The following is a 21,366-nucleotide window of genomic DNA, read 5'->3' as shown; positions in this document are numbered from 1 at the left end:
AACACCTCTGACCAACTTGAAGTTTTGAGTTTCTCTTTTAAATTATCAATTTTAGGAACCGTAAATTTCCTTATCATTTTTAAAGGAGGAGGCAGTTTTGTAGTACCTAAAAAACTATCAATTTTGCAGTAAACTGGACAATGGTCCGAAATATCAGAGAGTATAATTCCTGATTCTACCTTAATGTGATCAATATTTACAAATATATTATCAATAAGAGAACAAGAGTGTGACGATAACCGTGTAGGTTTTGATATTGCAGGAATAAATGAGTAAGAAAGCAATGTGTCCAAAAAGTCACGAGAAAATTGATTGTCTTTACATTTTATCATGTCAACATTATAATCACCCATTAAGATACAATGTTTATTTTGAAGGAGAGGATGAACAAGTAAGTGCTGGATTTCGAGTAGAAATTCGGGGTGACTAGAAGATGGTGGGCGATAAATGGTTCCAACAATAATGTTCTTCTTGTTTTCAAGAACTATTTCAATGAAAACTGCTTCCATAGTTTCATTCATGATATTGAGGTCACTAAGTACATTAAAGTTAAAATGATCAGGAACGTACATTGCAACACCCCCTCCCCTCTTATTGACACGATTATTAAATACGAAATTATGATGTGGTAGAGAGTATAATGAGTGAGGCTTGTCATGCAACCATGTTTCCGTAAGGCCGATAATGAAATTACTGGCATCAATGTTGTCCAGCAGTAAGGTTAAATATTCAAAGTTCTTACTTAAACTTCGGATATTCAAATTCAAGAAATGCATATCGTTTTTTATAGTGCTTTTATGCATACGGATAAATTGATTTTGAGTATAGTATTTAGACTCATTTATAGCGTGAATATCATTGGGATCAAAATCAAACAGCATTTCATCAAATTTCTTATTAATATTTTCAGAGATATAATTTTCATATGCAGTATTACATAAAGGATCATGATCAGCAGTTTGCAACGAATTAAACAGAATGTCCAAGTCAAGGTCGTTTGTTTCAGCAAAAGGTAATTCAGCCATTACAGTATTCATAGCTCTTTAATCTCAACAATAAATTGCAACAAAATATGGAAATAATAAGACATTGTTGGCTAGCTGCATAACAAGAAATAAAATCAGACAAGAAACTTAAAAAGGTAACATGAAAAAAAGACATAACAAGAACATGGAACAAAACAATCATGTTTGGCAGCAATATTATTGGAATAACCTGCGCTAGGTCCTGAATTCAGGATAAAAAAAAAACAAAATGCAACAAAAACACATGGTATACCTAACAAAAAATTATGCAAGAGTTGGGCTCGTAACTGTTAGGATTATCTGATGTTAAAAGCATCCAGCCCTATCATTAATATCTAATTATAAAACTAACTGCTGTACAAACGTACTTTAAGATTTAACTGAATAATGTTGAAGTACGACAAAGTGAAGTCTGTACATTGAATCTCATCCTATTTGCTACTCACATTGACAATAAAAAAAACCTTACTAAAGATACGAAGACTTAACCGTAGAGCTAGTAGTAGCTCTATGATTTAACCAAGAAGGCATTTGAATTACGTATACTATTGTTGTACATTATTGCGTAAATGCTACGGACTATCGTCATGGCGTAAGTTACACTTAGGAATGTTTATCACCTGTGAATAAGAGACCAGTGAGTCTGAGTGCTTTATGGAAGTTGCAATGGTACATCATACATGGGTTAAAGCAAAACACCCAGAGATAAGCATAATAACAATTTATCATTTTGTTTCCCATAAGATTTTTAATCTTCAAATGGATATTTTTATCAAAGATAGGAATAACAATATCAGAATACTAAGCCATAGTACAAAATATAAATACTAATAAAATGTTTTGAGGTCCTAGAATGTTTTAATTATATACCTTGTTTTGAGCCCTTCAAATGTACATGTACAGTATGATTACACACACACAAAATCAAAATGATATAAAGTTATTTTTACCCTTTATGCAGAACAGTAAGCATAATAGTGAGAAATAAAATATGCTTTTACTTAATTGTGATGGTTTGATCATCATAATTCTCAAATACAATAAACTCGTTTGTTTGAAATTAAATATTTCTACCATGCCTACAGACCAAAGCTTAAATATGAGCATTTGACTCTAATACAAGGTTAACACAAACAGTAAGATGCATCACTAGACCTTATAGTAATGTATGAATCTTTCTTTTACTTGTATTAGCATTATAAATAACTTATAATAACATACAGAATTTATAAGCTTTTAAATTACAAGCTTTTAAATTTAAAATGCATGACTTGTATTTTGTTTTAAGTCTACACCTGTATACAAAATCAAATAAATAAGGAGATTCTTTACCTCTCATGTAAAATTGCAGGCATAATACAACTTAAAGACAACCAGTGTCTTAAAAAATATGCTTCTAATTAAGTGATATATTTTGCATATTCATATACCATTGATATCGCATTTTCATAATATCAAGGATGTAAAGAAAAAAAAAAACTTTGAGATACTGCATTGAAGCAAACAACATGAGCAAATAGCATCAAGCTAGCCATATATCTTTGGCTGAACAAAGAAACAAATAACCATGATTTTAATGTACATGACGTCATATTGATACCATCCTTAGATATTAAAAATCAAAGAAAATTGATCAAATAAGGCTTCATTCAGTCAGTTTTCTTCAAAATCCTGTTAACATATTTCCATATGTATGATAAACAAAAGTTTCATAGCTAGACGATATCCTGATCCGAGGTTGATTTTAGCAAACAACATGTAATGGCTATCCTTATCAATTGATATTTTTCCATTCTGCATTAGAACCCTTTTCTCTGACCTGTAGGCGAAGCTGGACACCGAACAGTTTCACTCTTGTTGATTTATTGTGGTCCTTCCTGAGCCTGAAGGCTTCTTTCTCTAACAGGTACCTCTGACGTTTCAATTGTGGTGGAAGATCCATCATGATTCTAAGAGAGGGATAAGCAATAGGTGCCGGTGGTACAGTTGGCGATTGAGCACCTCCTACCCTGGCCATCCTCTTCACTCTTTGTTGATATGCGCTGAATACTGAATCTCGATCTATCATTGAGCTAAATCGGATAATGATAGGGTCTGGGCTGGCTTGGTGCTGATCATCGCCCTGCTGAAAACGACGTGGCAAACGGTGGATATTTACGAGTGGGATTTCCCGGGAGATTCCTAGATCATTGAAGACATGCTTAGCCACACCAAAAACATTCTCTCCCCTTTCATGCTTGATACCATAAAACAACAAATTAGCTTTCCTGTCGTGTATTTCAAGAGCAAGCATCTTCTCTCTCATCTCAGTCTCAACGCTCTTGTATTCCTGCTTCATGAGTGGTAACGTTTCATTTTCTAATTTAGTGATTCTAGCTGAGGAGTCAGCTGTTGTTACCTCCAAGTCAGCAACCGAGGCACGAATTTCTCTTACTTCCTTTCTCATTGCCGAAATATCTGAACCTAGTGAGTCAAGTTTTTCGAGAATTTTATTAGACGTTTGCAAAAATTCATCACGACTTACCGACTCTTTCTCATTAGCCTTAGGCATAGTGACGGTAGTTGGGCCTACAGAATCAGACGTAGAAAGCGTGTCGGGCTGAACGGGGTAAGTTACGGCGTCTTCGAGGGCAAGTGTTCCGTGCGTGTGTGTAGACGAAGTCTGGCCTCGTGGTTCTAAAGTTTGCTCAGGATCTTTATCCTTTTCCTCTCTCGAACGAAGAAAATATGGTTGTCTTACTGTCTTTTCCTTGTCAGGATCACTCATAGTACACTTGGGGAAAGTTCTAGAAATAATACATTACGAATCCAGGACCAAAGCGAGGTTATTTAACTCCAAATCACGAATACGCTACCATCTTCCTACGAAGTCACGTGACGTCCATGACTTGACCGACTGCCAAATATCAACAACGACGAAAAGAAAAGTTTTCTCCCTAGACTGAAGGTGCTTTTTGCAAGAAAGTTGTTTTGACATGCAAAGAAATAACAGAGAAATAAAGGAAATTGTTTTCACTTCCGAAAGGAGATAATTTTTGTCACAGCCCCCCCCCCCAAAAAAAAAAAATAAAAGTGAAATGGGACTTCGGAATATTTGTTAGTTTGGTAAGCAGGCGTAATCATACATACATTATTGGTGCAGAGCTACCAACTCTCTCTCATTGAGAATTAGTCTCACCCTTTGGGTCCTTTATGATTTTACTTCATTTGCAAGCATTTGTACTGATCTCACTCATTTTGACCCATGAATTATATATAATTGCCCTATGGGAGTGTCACTTTTAACTAGTTATCAAATGGTGATTTTCAAGTCCGGTGTTGGTGTTGAAATTTGGGTTGCTTCCCTAGCTCATTTCATTTTATGTTTGGTGTTATAATCGTGTAAAATGGACCTGACACAAACACCAAAAGGTCAACACTGAACTTGAAATCACCCAATGTTAGCAGCCATGTTAGTGCTTCAGGGTCATGATAAAGGGGTGGGCCCATTCAGAGAATGCATAAAGAGATTGGAGGCGGAAAAAGAAAATACATAGTAAACCATATACAAACAATGAATATTAAGGAGGTGATAGAGATGATGATTTGTAATTTTGATTCAAACCCATGATGAGGACTATCAAGATTGGAGCGTAATTTGAAATATTAAACAAAGGGGTCTTAACTATTTGGAGTTCAAGGATTCTTTTGGAGATCTCGAGGGATGTTTTTAAACTTTCTGGATGCTGCATGAGTCACTCCACAAATAATTGTTGATAAAGCCTCATTATAGCAATGGGTTTAGGTAACTGGATAGATAACCTACACTGATCATACTCATTAACGAAGAACAAAGAAAGAAGAATGCACTGTGAAATTTTCTAATTAATGCCCTAGTGACACCGGTGGAACCGACTCCAGACCGATCAAATCTATTCCGTGTTTTCGAAGGAGATGTCATCGGTCGGATTGGAGTTGATGTCGGTGTGACTGACGTCAATAAGTGGGAACATCACCATATGGTCTTATGCGATCACCACTTAGGCTAAGTCCCAAGTTTCAACATGTTCAATAAGACGGAACGGGGCGAAAAGAATTCATGCAATTTTACGGTATTACAAGAAGCAGTATGATTCATTGTGTCAATGTAAACATTCATAATTTAATTGGTTTTATGATATATAACATTAATTTCTATTCATTAGGGTAACGGCTCTTATGAACTATTCCTCCAGACTTGACAGTGGGCCCTGTATAACATGACGTTATTATATGATTGATTGATTAAATTTCATTCTCTTTATATCAACCTCAGACAGATTAAGAAAGTATGTACAAATCAGGAGATAAAAAACAGCAAATGATAAATGTAAAATGGCATTATTATTGATGTTATTATTAGGTTTTCGTTGCGTTTATACAAGATGAAGAAGAGCATCTTTACATGATAATTATAATATGATTGGTAACAAATTTACAAGAAATAAAAGCGAACATAACATAACGATAAAGTGATGGTGTTAAGGAGCGAGGGTCAAATGACCGGTGCCCGCCCAATCGGGTAAGTGAGGCCAAAAAGAGGGACATTCGAAGTTGAGCAGACATGAAATTGTAGGTCCAGGGAGAATAAGATGTAATTCCAATATACAAGTAATGATAATATTAAATCCATTGTGAATATTGTGTTCTTCATGATTTACAATAAAAACATAATATAATTGGATCGAAAAGTTATCAAAAGTTATTAAATTCAAAGCTGTGCATTTGTGTGCATGTCGTTATGACTGTGCAATTAGCGAGTTAATGATGTTGTGACCATCCTATCCACCCGCTTCGTAATTATTACATAAAATCTTAAAATATGTTTTTCAACTATGCGAGTAACATCTCTCTTACATTTGACATTCCCATCAAATTCAATTACAATTCACACGAAAACAATTCGACCAAAAGCACTTTTTATATCATAACTAATTGTGTAATTTATGGAAAGATGTTCTCATTTTTTATGTTATAATGTTTATGTTCAAAATACCATGTAAAAATATGAATTTACATTTACTGAATGATTTATTCCCCTCCTCTTCATCCCCAATGATTATTAGGTCTATTAATTTATCCCAAAATGTTGTGCTGTTTTTCTTTTGTTTTCTTCAAGATTTTTCAAGATGTGTAATCCAATTACCAATTGCCGGGACCCCTTGTAAGAACGGTGATGGCCATGGAGATAATAATATAATAATAATAGTAATAATAACAATAATGATAATGGTATATTTACCCAGGGTAGCCACTTCAGTTCCGAAAACTGTTCTCCCAGCGGGCCTACTATTATAAACTGATTTGAATAGGGTGTCTTTCCCAGTTAATCATATAACTTCGTCTCTCTTGACTGTGGCTCTAATGTAGGCCTATAGCATGTTTCGTTCTTCATGTTTAATCATATTTTGCTAATATATTGTCTTCCTATGATGTTTCTTTTTACTGCGAATTTTAGAGAACTAATTGAATACAAGACATAATTGAACAATAAATACCACCTTTGCTAATATATTATGTTCCCATGATATGCATTTTACTGTAAAGTTTGGAGAATTAATTTGATACAAAACAAAATTGAACAATATTATGTTTCTATGATATGTATTTGTAGTGTGAATTTTGGAGGATTAATTAATTACAAAGCAAAATTGAACAATAAATACAACCTTATGAAACTAATGAATCTCACAAGATAGGGTGCAGGAATAATAGCCTAATATTGAATGCATGGTATTAGCAGTCAATCTCAATTCAAAATACTTGTAACATATAAGTTGTTATTCTACATAACAAACATTTAATACATTATTACTCGTTATAGTTTTTCCTAAAGATAGGTAGGCCTATACATCTCGTGAAATGTGTCATTTTTTCAATTTTTACTTCCAGCAATTTTAACACGTCTCGCGCCATATTTATTGTTAATTCACCGAAAGTTGTATAGTTGTCAAGTTGTGCAATTGTGTCTACAATACTTACAATACAATAACATTAAACGGAATATTTATTATTGTTATCCCGATTTTTGGAATATGAAAACCGCTCTTTTCCACCTTTTTTTTGCCCCGAAAAAAGTCCATCAAGTTTTCGTTAAGCTATTGTCGAACATCTGTTGGAAAATGAATTTTGATACCATCTATATTTTGTTATCATCTAGATATCTTTCATATATAAATACTGTTAACTAATTTTGTTAAATTGTTATGTAGTTATTGCTAGAGTATATTAGTAGACTCACGATTTTCATTCTTAAAAACATGTTTCTATCTATCTATCTAGACTAGAAGGGGCCAGACTTGACTAGCATTCACGCTATTTTCTGGTTCCTATTATCCTTGCTTTTCTATGTATTTATAAATTATTGTCTGTAAACTTGTAAATTGGTATTATCATTGCATTGGATAATAAATTCATTCATTCATTATTGACTGACTTTTTCTTCCGGATTTTTAACAAATAAACCAGCTTCCCTCTCAAAAAAATAACTGGCCTTGGTCAAATTAAACTTGCAAAACATTTGACCAACTAGGGCAAAAAAATTGTCCTTATTTACAAATTAGGGCAACTTGATTTCCAAACGACATAAAAGTTATCACCCAGCATTCGGTCATTTACAATTGATTATATTTTATACACATTGTAAACTACTTACCACTCATGTTACTATGAAAAAGTGCTTTCTTCGCTGGGAATTCCTCATCTTCAACTAATTTAATCACGCTCATAGACCGCTTAGTCGCCATACTGGCCCGCTAATCCCCCGACAGCTTCTCACTCCGTTCCGCTAAACTCCTTAACTTCTGCTCAGGTTGGTATACCTCCTCACCGTGGATGCATTCGATCGTAACTGAAGATGTTAGTATCGGGGAACTGTCGGCAGGGAAGACAAACAGTTGGGGTAGTCAATGATTAGCCATAATTGCTCCGAGACCCTTCATACGAGAACTCATTCAGAGTAATATTGACACAGTATTTCATGTTATAGCGCATTACACGTAACAATCATTCGCACAGACATAATTTACAGGCGTTCTATCTTTTTTCAATAGGCATTCATTTATGAACTTTACGGATAGGCCTATATAAATTATTTATCTACATAGACCTATATCGAAAAAAGGGCGAGGGGGGGGGCTCGACTTACTTTCTAGAGCAGTTTCATTATCTATAGGGATCGACAACATGACATATAAACTTAATTCTTTCCAATGGGATCAAGATTTCCATCAATTTTTCTTAAATGAAAAAGACTGATTTGCAGTCTCATTTTTGTTTTTAACTGCAGTAAATCTTATAACGCACATCAAAATAGTCATCATAAGTCTTTCCCCACCTATATTTCTTGTAAAGTGAAACGATTCAACCAACGTACATGCTTACTGGCAACTGTTACAGCAGGAATTTGTTACACCCGCCCCTCCCCAATATATATATCCTAGTTATGGGCCACACAAATATTTTTTACGTCACTTGATTAAAAAAAATATTTCTCAGAGTAATCACTGAAAATTGTTCTTATGTTATTTAGGAATAATCGATCTTACATCTATAGGCCTAATTGCTGCGTATGTTTGTTATTTGTGCTTTTTTTTCATCGTTGAAAAATAAACTTGGTGGTTGTAGGATGCCTTTGGCGGTGCTTGTAGATGTGAGTGTGGGCGTGCTTTACTTATGCATGTTATGTGATTGCAATGTTATGCGCATAGGAGGGGGGCTCGAGATTTGTGTGTTTGTGTGTGAAGTGGAGAAAGGCAATTGTGGTACGTGGATGTGTGTGCGTGGATGGATGTGAGTGATTGTAAGGATGGTGGGTGTGCGTGTGCGCGCACGCACGAGGGTGTGATTTGGAGGTGCCCTGGCCGAGTGGTCTAAGGCGCCTGGCTATAACAAGGAAAGTCCGGGGTTCGATCCCCGGCCGCGGCACCTATGCCCGAGAGCAAGGCATTTAATCTACAAGGCTCTTTTATCCTGCTTTCAAATAAATGGAAATACTACATGCATTATTGCTAACTTTGTGTGCACTTGTTTTTGTTTTTGTTTTTAAAGAAAAAAATAGAAAAAAGTGAGTGACAGTATTTGCAGGATAGGTACGTGCTGGGGAATGTATAGGAGTGAAAGTGGTGTGGGTGAGAATGGAAATGTGAGAGAGAAATAAAGATGGAGATGTTGGTGTGTGTCCTAAGTGCAATAATTAGTTTGAGGACGTTACGTACATGAGTCTGTTATGCAGAATATTGAGGTATGGGTTTTGTTAAAAGATTGAGTCATTTCATCTATATATCAGTCTTCACAGCAAAAACTGTGCTGTTAACAGGTGTACATAGATGACCACACCAGTTATTTTACACCGGTGTTAAATTGGTGGTGTTAGTTGTACATCTATATGTGTTATTACAACACCTTTTGTTGTTACATTTACACTCATTGGTGTTATGTTTAATCTCTAGGGTGTAATTTTGACACCTCAGGGTGTGGTCCTCTATTAACACCAATTAGTATCAGTTTTAACACCGTAGTTTTGAGTGTTTTTGTGCTTATGTTGCAATATACTGTGTAATCAAAATATTGCACACTGGGTATAGATCCGTGGATGGATTTTTGTTTCAGTAGTTTAGAGCATTAGCTGGTGCTGTTGATCGTTGATGTGGCATTTTTTAAACATTATCTTTGAGCAGCAAGATGTGCGGAAGTATGGCTAACTTCTTTCGTGAACGAATAAATTCATGTCAAATAGTTGCTTAATGAGCCCTAGAATGAGCCAAAGAGTTTGAGGTGCTAGCCATAGCATCTCAGTGGGGCAAAATTTCTAAAAAGCTGCAAGTAAGCGAAGCGAGCTAGGAAATGTTTGACAATCTTAATGAAAAAAAATATATTAGGATACCTTTTTTTAAATTTTACGAAAATTTTATCACACATTACCCCCTTTCCGTTCCTGTTTGTATATTCTTCGGCCCCTCAGTCGTGAAAGTTTTGGGGGATGGGTCCGTACCCTCGACCCCCCCCCCCCCGCCTTCTCCCCCTATAGGCCTGGGGAGCGTTTCATCAATATTATTTCATAATATTTTCATCCGACAAGTTGTCAGATCTGACATCTTTCCTTGATTCTGATTGGCTGAGAGGCACTGTTCCTATGGTAACTGTCGGATAAACTAGTACTTGTCGGATGAAATGTCCGACAAGTCCTTTCATGAAACGCCCCCCAGTTTTGTCAGTAGGGACATTTACTGGAACAACTGTGTCCATTCATCATTACGATGACAACAGTATGTTATATTCCTCGTCAAGTGCCAAGCACTGAATAGGTCATTAATCATCATTCGGTGTGGTAGCGTGTGGCGACGTAACTGAACATGAGCTCTCAAAACTTCAGGTTAATCTGGTAATGAAGTGGATGATGTTTTTCATTCGTAAATGGATTACTTAGAGAAAGGGGCCAATGATTTCTACGTGAACATGGCGTTAAAACGCACTCGCACAAACACCACACCGTAAAAACGGGTGGGAGCGAGGACCCAAGGCATGCAGGCCACACCAGAGAGCGTAGAAACAACAAGCAATGGTGATGTAGTAACATCCAAATGTGTTCAACAGTACACACCGAAGCAAAATGATACTATCCGTCAATTGGTAGTGAGAGAGTTAGGGACGCACCATTAGGTACCCGGGGCTGAAAGTTTGGCTTGATGCAAAAAAAATACCCTTTCTTCTTTGAGTATTTTTTTATTGCGTACCTCATTGAGACATTTTTTGTTTACTCTCGTGGTGAGTCATTTTTTTGTTTAACTCTTATAGCAAGACAATTTTTTTTTTGGGGGGAGGGGGAGTGGGATTTCCTCCCCCCCCCCATATCTAATGGTGCGTACCTTAGGCTAGTCATAATTTTTTTCCAGAGTTTAGATAGAGCAGCATCACTAGAAGAAAAACAATTGAAGATGAATTTGAATGCATTGCATGAAAGCACGAAGATTTTGAGCATAGGATGGGCTGTTAGAAGTTTCATACCACTGTATACATGATGTGTTATATACATGTATAATAATAATAATTATTATATTCAAAAAATTTTTAGCGCTTAGTACAATTTTTCTAATTGCTGTATTATTATTATCTCGGCTTTAACACGGCTACTCTCATCGGGATCTCCAGCAATTTAGGCCTACCTATTTACGTCACCTTGGTGAAGAGTGTCAAATGTAGATAATTAAACGCCTTTCCAAAGGATACTGCAGCGGAATTCGAACCCCTGACCTTGTGGTTCAAATTCTGAAGATTTATCCACTGAGCGACAATATAATTGTTAGTGCCGCAGACTGATTGAGAATTTCTGTCTTTCTGTTTTTAGAGTATAAGCTCATGTAGTTTAAACCATTGTTCACAATTATGTTATTGTCTTCGATAAAATATTACTTTGTTTACATAATTGCCATCATATTATTTCCAGCACTTATCTTCCGTATGGCTGACATTGAATTTGAGTTGCACGTGTCTTTTTTTATACATATATTTTATTGTGCTCCTGGCTACATTCGTAAATGCAGCTAGGGTGAATCATTTTTTTTTTCTTATAGTAATAACAATTGAGTGTTTGTTTTCTGAATCAAGTATTTTTTGTTTAAACAAATCAGTGTACATATCCTTCCAAAGAGTCAACACTTGAAAGAAAATGATTGAGTGCGAATGGGTCAAATTTGATGGAAATTTATGTACCAATTTAGACTCTTTAGAGGTGGTGTATAGCAGAGACTGCTCTTCGAATGTTTTGAGAGCTATTGCAATACTTTTCCACTACCAAAAAGTATTGTATTCTTGATTTTCAACGGTAGTGTCATTCCTTGCTATGGTGTTGTACTGTAAAGCGCTTTGAGCATGTTTCATCAAGGATGGTGCATTATTCATTACAAAATGTATGGATGTACTTATGGGTGTACATACGTTTGTATATATATATATATATGTGTGTGTGTGTGTGCGTGTGTGTGTATGTATGTACATATGTAGTACATTCGACTATATATATATATATATATATATATATATATATATATATATATATATATATATATATATATTTATATATATGTGTGTGTGTGTGTATGTATAATGTATGTACATATGTAGTACATTCGACTATATATATATATATATATATATATATATATATATATATATATATATATATATATATATATATATTTATATATATGTGTGTGTGTGTGTATGTATAATGTATGTACATATGTAGTACATTCGACTATATATATATATATATATATATATATATATATATATATATATATATATATATATATATATATATATATATGTAATATATATATATATATATATTATATATAAATATGTTATATATAAATATGTTTATATATGTATATATATATATATATATATATATATATACCTAAACTATCCCTTTTCTAAAATGTTTATTATTTCATTGTTTTATTGCAATTTGGGAGTAATACACGGGTGAAAATTGATATTTATTCGATTAATGGTTTCCCAGTACGTAAATTTGATTTTGTTTTATTATGGTTTGTTTATCGTGATCCATCCATTTACTGTAAATGAATACGTGAATTTGAATAAACTTCAGGCCTACTGATAATGTGTATTTGCCTTTCTATCCCCTTTGAACAAGGATGAAAGTATAGGGCGATTCCATGCTAGAAAAATCAGCCATTTTTACAACACTCTGCCACCTGCTGTCCAAAAGAATGAAGAACTTCATTTTGCTTTGTGGTAATATTAAAGTACTACTTGGTAGACATGCCAAAAAAACTGACAACCATTAAAAAATATGTTGTCCATAGGTGAAATGCTGCGTGTCGTACGGGACATATCTGCGTCCCGAACGAAACTCAACATTTTCACCTATAATTTACCGATAAGCATTTTTTGTTGGTTATTAGTTTTTCACTTGACTACCCACTATAGCTTTATCATTGACAAAAAGAATATTTTATTGTTCAAGCATTCGACAAGGAAACTAGAAAATCGGTTGTCAAAATGTCCCATACGACGCGTATGGAATCGCCATATATGAGGTTGTAGTCCCCCCCCCCCCATAGTTACATGCGAATGTTGGTCGGAAAATTATGGGGGGGGTTATGACATATCATGAATTATTCGGTAAATAATTTCAGACCAAAATTTTCACAAATTGTAAAAATTGTTACAGTTGGAGAGGGAAAATGTCAAAAATTTGGTTAATTATTGAGCTAATCTTGAGCAATAAAAAAACCAAGGTCCAACAAATAGAAAAAACATAAGTGCCCAATTCTTTTTTCCCTTTTTTCCGTGTATTACCTACCTGATTTGCCAGGGTAATGTTCTACCGATGATTAAAGGACCAGTCTACCGCAACAACAACAAAATGATTCGAATAATAAGAGAAAAATCAAACAAAAAACAACCACAATACTGAAAATTTCATCTAAATCGGTTGTAAAAAAAAGTTATGACATTTTTTATTTCGCTTGATCATGTTGATTCGCAAAACAGTTATATGCATATTCTGGTTGGTATGTACATTCAAAATATTTTTTTTAAAGTCACTCTTGAAATATTCACAGTCAAACCAGTGGCACTAACACTAAGAAATAAAGGTTCAAAATTGAACCCCGAAAGGTTGATGCAAAATCAGCACCCTATGGGTTCAAAAATTGAACCCCTGATTTGGGGTTCAAACATTGGATCCTGCGGTTGGGGTTTATTTTTGCACCCTGCAGGTTCAAAACTGCTCCCCCAGGGTTCAATTTAAAATTCAGGGGTGCAGCTTTGAGCCCGCAGGGTGCAAAAATGAACCCCAACCGCAGGGTTCAATATTTGAACCCCAAATCAGGGGTTCAATTTGGGAACCAATAGGGTGCTGATTTTGCATCAACCTTTTGGGGTTCAATTTTGAACCTCTATTTCTTAGTGTGTTGGTCATGTTTACTTCCTTGGAAAAATGAAAATGATTTAATTTTTAATTAAACTCACATCTTTGAATTTCTTAAAACAGACGAAAAAGGGGAAAACTGGCAATTAATTATCATTGTCAATGAAAATAAATATCATAAGTTTAATAATATTGAAGGATTGCTCAAACTGTGCAGAAAAAAAATGATGACAACTTACTTCACTCAGATCATGCAGATGGAAACCGGCCACTAAAACCACTTTTCAGAAAGGTTGTCATTGATGTCAAACACAGAAATCAGTTGCACTAATTTGCTTTCACCCAATGAGAAACACAATTGCCGGAGCTTGTGACAGATATCATCTTACTTTTGTTATAAAAGTAATGAAGTATCTTGGAACTTGTATCCGTGAATCTATGTCTGCTTTAAATGTGTTGGAGTACGTGGGAGGACACACTTTAACAGAAAGACCCAGACCGCGTCGTGAATGGACGACATTCACTCTGGCACTCTATCAAGTTAGTATATCAATCTGGTAGATCCGAATATCGATATCGAATGCAATCGGTTTTTAATGTTACTTTTAGGAGTGTATCCAAAGCTGATATCTATAGACGAGACAGTTCGTCTATCCCACGACCAAAATGACCATATAATTCAACCACTCTAAATTTGGCACAGCTATCGCAAGTTCTATTTAACCAGCGGCAACCTCATAAGACATTACTATATCAATTATGTCGTTTGTTTGGTTGGGGTTTTAAATAGATGTACGCATGCGCTGTGGTAAGTTCATTGGACAAATTGTTTTAATGAATGATTATAAGACAAATGCAATAGTGGGATTGTGTATAGAAACTACATAGGTTTTTTTCAATTGAAATCATATGCAAGGGAGCAAGGTGTACAACGTGTTCGTCCATGGACTTTAGAAATGATCCCTAATATCTCAGTCACAGTTGCTTTACGGCGAGTCGAAAACAGCGGTACTAACATTTTGGTACCAGCTTCATATAGGTGGTTTGTACAAAAATGAATAAAACGGCTGCTTTCGACTCGCCGTACGGCCGCCGTGGACCAAATGTGACTGAGGCATAAATTCTTGTCTTTCGATATCAAGGTGTCATAAGCCAGACATTTTTACACGGTTTCCCTACCCTATTTGATTTTCCAAAATATTATAATTTCACGAATTAGTGTGAAATGTATATCCCACATGAGTACATCTTTTGTTTATGTATTAAATCAATATTCTACACAAAAGGGGCACATTGTGAGTGACAACGAAAGTCAATACCTTTATTATCTTTTTGTATCTTTACTTTTTATCCATCATTTGATTTTATTTGTCATTTCTATTCACTAATCTATGTATGTATTTATTCATTTATTTATATATCTATTTATATATATATTTGTTTGTTTATCTGTTTGTTCTTATTTTCATTGTGTGAATTTTATTATTACTTTTTTTTCGTTAGGGAGGGGGCTTGGGTTGGGACATGCATTGATTGTAATGGTGTCATCCAAGTATTCCCAGAAGCGCGCTCAGGGGAGGGGCAGGGAGCCATCATTACCGTATGATTGTTCATTTCATGAAGCTAAGAAGTAAAGAGGTGAAAAGGGAACAAAAAGGGGACAACGTGATAATGAAGGACATGAAGGAAGGTGAGATAAAAACTTTTAAAACGAAATGGTCTAAGCCATGTGAATTCATGGTACACTGTAAAAACTGTGGTGTTAAAGCTGACACCAATTTGTGTTAATAGAGGAACACACCCTGAGGTGTTAAAATTACATCCTAAATATTAAACATAACACCAAAGAGTGTAAATGTAACAACAAAAGGTGTTGTAATAACACCTATAGGTGTAAAACTAACACCACCAATTTAACACCGGTGTTAACCGGTGTTAAACATAACACCAAAGAGTGTAAATGTAACAACAAAAGGTGTTGTAATAACACCTATAGGTGTAAAACTAACACCACCAATTTAACACCGGTGTACAATAACTGGTGTGGTCCTCTATTTACACCGGTTAACACCACAGTTTTTGCTGTGTACTTCCTACAATTCAATTGATTATGAAAATGACGTCGCATATATATGAATAGATAACGATATGAATAAATATAGGAATAAATAAATGAGTTATAGAATAAACAAATAAAATGGAATAAAACATGTACCCCAAAAAAATATCAAGAAGAACCATCCCGGCGCCGCCTTTGAATTCTTTACATGAAGTTGATCGAATTTCTCGATCGCTTGATTCTGCCATCTCATCTCTTCTGACCCAGCTGCAAATTTGAATTGTAACAAATTAACTATCATCAAAAGCTGGCGCTATACTCTAATTCCTGTTCGTGGTCGGAAATTGGAACGTTTAAAAACGCCCGAGGCCTGTTTTATGACGAGATGAGCGAAACGTAGGAACGTCCTATACTTGTATAGGACCATGTTTCCGAGATAGGAAGATCGGCGACAAACCAGCGCTTTCCAGTAGGCAATTTTGTCTTCCTCGTCACCAGAACCTTTTGTTTCGGATAGTACGTTTAATTTGAAAACATGCACTCATACACCAATCGTTATCAAATACACGCATATAATTATTATACTTTCTTGTTTAAATGTCAACTGTTACATTTTTTTTGTATTTGTTTATTTTTTGGTTTATTTTTTCCCTTTTTTTTTGGGGGGGGGGGTCATTCGATTGCATTCTGTTTTCTTTGTCCCTATGTCTATAATACTCCTTTATTTGTGTGTACATACATTTTTATATGTTTTAATGTAAATAAACACGGTAATATGACGAATGTTGTTGCTGCGCGGATCATTTAAATACGAAGCGCATTCCTTTCTAATTATCGTCAAATTCCCGGATGAGACCAGGAAAAATGTTGCAAATTACCAGATCAGATATCCGATAGGGTGATAATTTGCAATACACAATATTATTATTAAAAAAAAATAAAGCGCGACCATCAATTGTATATTTAATGCCTTATTTTGGGAAATCAATCGACACAAATGTAATGACAAGCTCACTGCTTTCATCACCTGGGGAGCATTTCATGAAAGGACTTGTCAGACATTTTATCCGACAACTCCCATTTTATCCGACAGCTACCATAGTAACAGTGCTTCTCAGCCAATCAAAATCCAGAAAAGTTGTCAGATCTGACAACTTGTCGGACAAAAATATTTATGAAACGCCCCCCCCCCCCCCTGAAATGTTCGTCTTCATGATGCAATAAGCGTGTGAAACCTAACACATGTAATTCCAAATGTCAACATCCGCCATCTTACGGTGAATACTTTGTATTGAATTTTGCTCGATTCATCGACACGGAAATTTCCGTGTTCAGAGAATCAAGAGTTTCATAATTTCTAGCGGAGTCAGTAGATTGTTCCATTTTCTTGGGGGGGGGGGCAATGCTGCACGACATTTTCTTTAGCATGTTAATTATGACCAAAAGGAAGATGTACTTTAAATTCGTGTGGCTGTGATAATGTTTGAGTGCGCATGTTTGTCTGAGTGTGCGTTCGTTAAAGAAAGGCTGATAATTATTCCGAAGGGGGGGGGGGGAGTGAAAGATTTTCATACGGTGAATATTTTGTAATGAGTTTGGCTAGTTCATCGACTTATAGTATAGTTCTGGGGGCTGGGAGAGTTTATTCAGCTGATCGGGTACAAAAGTGTCATGTTGGCATGAAGGTAGTGATTAAAGAAAAGTGTTGCTGCCGGGCCATATCCTGTACGGAAGTCCCTGATGGCCCCAAATAGGGGCCCAAAAAAATGGCTTATTCAGCTGAAAAGGTACATGGTTAATTCTTTTTGCAATGGACCGAGTATACATTGAGATTTTAAAAAATACCAATGCCAGCAATTTTATTCTGTACGGGGGCCCAGACAGTAGGCCCAAAGGGCCCCCCGAAAATGTGTTTATTCAGCTGAAAAGGTACATGGTTAATTATTTTTGCAATGGACCGAGTATGTATTGGGATTTCCCAAAATACCCATGCCAGCAACTATATCCTGTACGAGGGCCCAGACAGTAGCCCCAAAGTGCCCATATATCCTGTATATGTCACACAACTTATAAAGCTAAAAATGTATATGGATAATTCCTTTTGAAATGGAGGCAGTATACGTTGGGATTTTCAAAAAAAAAAACATGCCAGCAATTTTATCCTGTACGGGGCCCAGACAGTACGCCCAAAGGGCCCCCCGAAAATGGGTTTATTCAGCTGAAAAGGTACATGGCTAATTTTTTTTGCAATGGACCGAGTATGTATTGGGATTTCCAAAAATACCCATTCTAGCAACTGTACGGGGACCCAGACAGTAGCCCCAAAGTGCCCATATATGTCCCACAACTAATTTATTCAGCTGAAATTCAACATGGATAATTCCTTTTGAAATGGAAACAGTATACAATGCGATTTGAAAAGAAAAACTCATGCCAGCAACTTCATCCTTTACAGGGCCCAGAGAGTACGCCTGAAGGGCCCCCGAAAATAGGGTTGTTCAGTTGAAAAGGTACATGGCTAATTCTTTTTAAAATGGAATCTGCATACTTTAAGGCTCACAAAAATACACATGCCAGCAACTTTATCCTGTACGGGGGCCCAGACAGTAGCCCCATAGTGCCCCTCCCCAAAAAGTGTATTTTAGGCTGAAGACATACATGGATAATTGTCAATTCCAGCAAATTTACCCTGTATGGGGGCCCAGATAGCAGCCAAAAAGGAAACAGATGTCTAACAACCAATTTTTTTTCGGCAGAAGTGATACATGGGTATAACCTTTTTGGATGGAATTTGTATGCACGCAGCTAAGGTTTTTAAAAGATACCAATCATGCCAATGCCATCAAGTTTATTCTGTATAAGGCCCAGACATGCAGTCAACCCCAAAAGCCCCTAGGATAACATACATGGAAATTAATTTTGTAGTGTAATCAGTATACCTAGGCCTATACATGTAGTTTCATTTGGAGATATCGAATATTTATGCTTGGAACTGGCGGAAATCCCACATTTCATTTACTGGGCTAAATACATAGAGGGATAATACATAGAGGGATAATTATTTACATAACTACACCAATAAATCAGAAGCCTACTACACTACATTTGGTCAACATCCTTATTTTGGGAAATCACAATACATAATTATTTACATAACTACACTATAGGTGTAGTTATCATAGATTGAAACATGCATAATCTTTCTTGAACTGAAATAATGACAGTAGCAGTATAGCGAGCGAAGCGAGCGCGCAGAATGGCGTATCCCCAAATACCACTTTCAAGTGGTTTGTAATATTACAACAAGGGCTATGGATATGGGAGTAGTTTGCCGTGTGCCTAATACTACCATCACTTTTGTTGATACAGTTCAAGGCCCGAATATAGTAGAATAGTATTTTAATTTATTAACCTGAAAGGTGTGATATTTAAGGTTATTTTTCTTTCCATTTCCACTTCTATGTATTTTTAAAACTTCTTCCTCTTTTCTTGTTATTGTAAGAGTTGAATTTTGCCTTATTTAATATAATTGTTTATTTCACACTTTGCTTTCCATACTTCTCTTCACTTCCTATTTCTATACCATTGTCACACACCTGTTTCTCTCATTCCTTAGTTTCTTCATCACATCATTCCATTGCCATTCCAACTCCATACAGCTTCACATGTTTCTATCAGATCGGTCTATTGTCAGTTTCTCATTTACATTCAGAACATTCTTCTTCATTCATGTCATCCTATCTCATCCTCATTGGTTCACCTTTCACCCTTGGTTCTTCCACTGGGTTCTTCCATTCTCTGTTTCTCTATTGGTTAAATTTATAATGTGACTTTATTTTTAAATATATTTGAATATATTATTTGTGAAAGCAATGCCTAGTGTGGTCTGCATGGCAGACCAATAAATCAGAAGCCTACTACACTACATTTGGTCAACATCCTTATTTTTGAGTTGGCTTGCTTATGACTGCGAGGAAGACATGTTAGAACACCCGGCCACACTACATTATTTTCCTCTTTTGTCCCTCATAACCCTTTGTGTCGGCATCAACGGTACGAGGCTGCTACAGCTTCCAAGATCCAACTACATCTTCCCATATATTTCCCTTTTCATTTTTTTTTATTTTTTACGAGACGGCAAGGGCTTTTGTTAAAAAAAATCATTTCTTCCATTTACTGTTATTCATTTCTCTTTTCCATATTATCATTATGATCGTCCCCATATCCTGCATGTTTCCTTAATCCAATTATCCCTTTTCTCATTTTCTCTAGTTTTATTCTGTTCTTCCTGTATCTCTTAATTTTTATATTTCCTCTCTCTCTTCCCTTCCCTCTCTCCTCTATTTTGTTCGCTGTCCCTTTTCTTTAGTCTCTCCCAGTTTCCTTCTCTCTCTCCTTTCCTTTCCTCTCCTTTTTTTGTCTCTTCCCCATTCTTTTTCTCTCACCTCTTCCCTTCTCATTCTTTCTCTTTGTCCCCTTCACACTCTCTCCCATCTATATGCCCCTTCTCATTTTCTCTCTTCCTCCCCTTCCTTTTCTCTCCCCTCCCCCTTTCCCTTCTCGTTTTCTATTTCCTCCTTTTCATTCTCAACCCTTCACCATTTTCTCTCTTTTCCACCTCTCATCCTTTCCGATCTGCTTTTCTCTTCTCCCTCAGTCCCATTCCCTTTTCTCTTTTCTATCTCCCCTCTTTTGAGGAGAGGAGGGGGGCATTCCAGGCCCACTTGATCCACGCATGGCGGGACATTGTATCTGGCAAGTGAGGGCAGTTGTGATCATAATATAAAATTTTAATAATAATACTTTTATTGTTGATAACTAATGTATGATGCTTGATCATTATTATTTTCAACGGATAGTTTAATTAGTCAAATCGGTTTGAATAAAATTATGAGTACAATTAACATTTCTCACCTGAGTTGTGGAAGCCATGACGTAGAGTAGTCTGGAAGCACTGACAAGTGGTTGAAGGCAAATCAGAATAGGCGGTTGTTGCCATTATACAATATCAGGCAATCCCAATAAAAAGAGGTTCAGGGCGTGGAGCTAGATTAGCCACAATTTCAGGGGCCATATTGTTTTCGTACAGTAATCGGCCTCTCAAACTATTTTGTCTAATTCGGATGGATATTCCTGAACACTCCCATCCCTTACATCGTTATCAATGGAGGCCTTATAATATATACACATTGATAAGGCACCATTCTAATGGGCCCTGCATGAATTCTGTTTTGGACCCCACACAGGTAGAATGCTGCCCATGGCAGGGTAAAGTTGCTGGCATGTGTATTTTTGTGGGCCTTAAAGTATGCAGATTCCATTTTAAAAAGAATTAGCCATGTACCTTTTCAGCTGAACCCTAT

General features: G+C 35.9%; 1 protein-coding gene across 1 annotated transcript in view; it reads right to left on the bottom strand.

Moving 5' to 3' along the window:
• Window positions 1–14,571, bottom strand: part of LOC121417142 (DNA-binding protein RFX6-like) — a 42,807-nt gene extending 28,236 nt beyond the window's left edge. Inside the window, exons 1-2 of the mRNA XM_041610730.1 lie at window positions 14,184–14,571; window positions 7,699–7,916 (exon numbers count right to left, since the gene is read on the bottom strand). Of these exons, the coding sequence (XP_041466664.1) occupies window positions 7,699–7,789 (91 nt within the window). The 5' untranslated portion in view covers window positions 7,790–7,916; window positions 14,184–14,571. The remainder of the gene's footprint in view (window positions 1–7,698; window positions 7,917–14,183) is intronic.
• Between the last annotated feature and the right edge of the window lie 6,795 nt (window positions 14,572–21,366).

Source organism: Lytechinus variegatus, chromosome 6 (genome assembly GCF_018143015.1).
Source record: "Lytechinus variegatus isolate NC3 chromosome 6, Lvar_3.0, whole genome shotgun sequence".
Lineage (NCBI taxonomy): Eukaryota > Metazoa > Echinodermata > Echinoidea > Temnopleuroida > Toxopneustidae > Lytechinus > Lytechinus variegatus.
The sequence above is the reverse complement of the archived record's forward strand: the minus strand, read 5'-3'. Positions and strand labels throughout refer to the sequence as shown.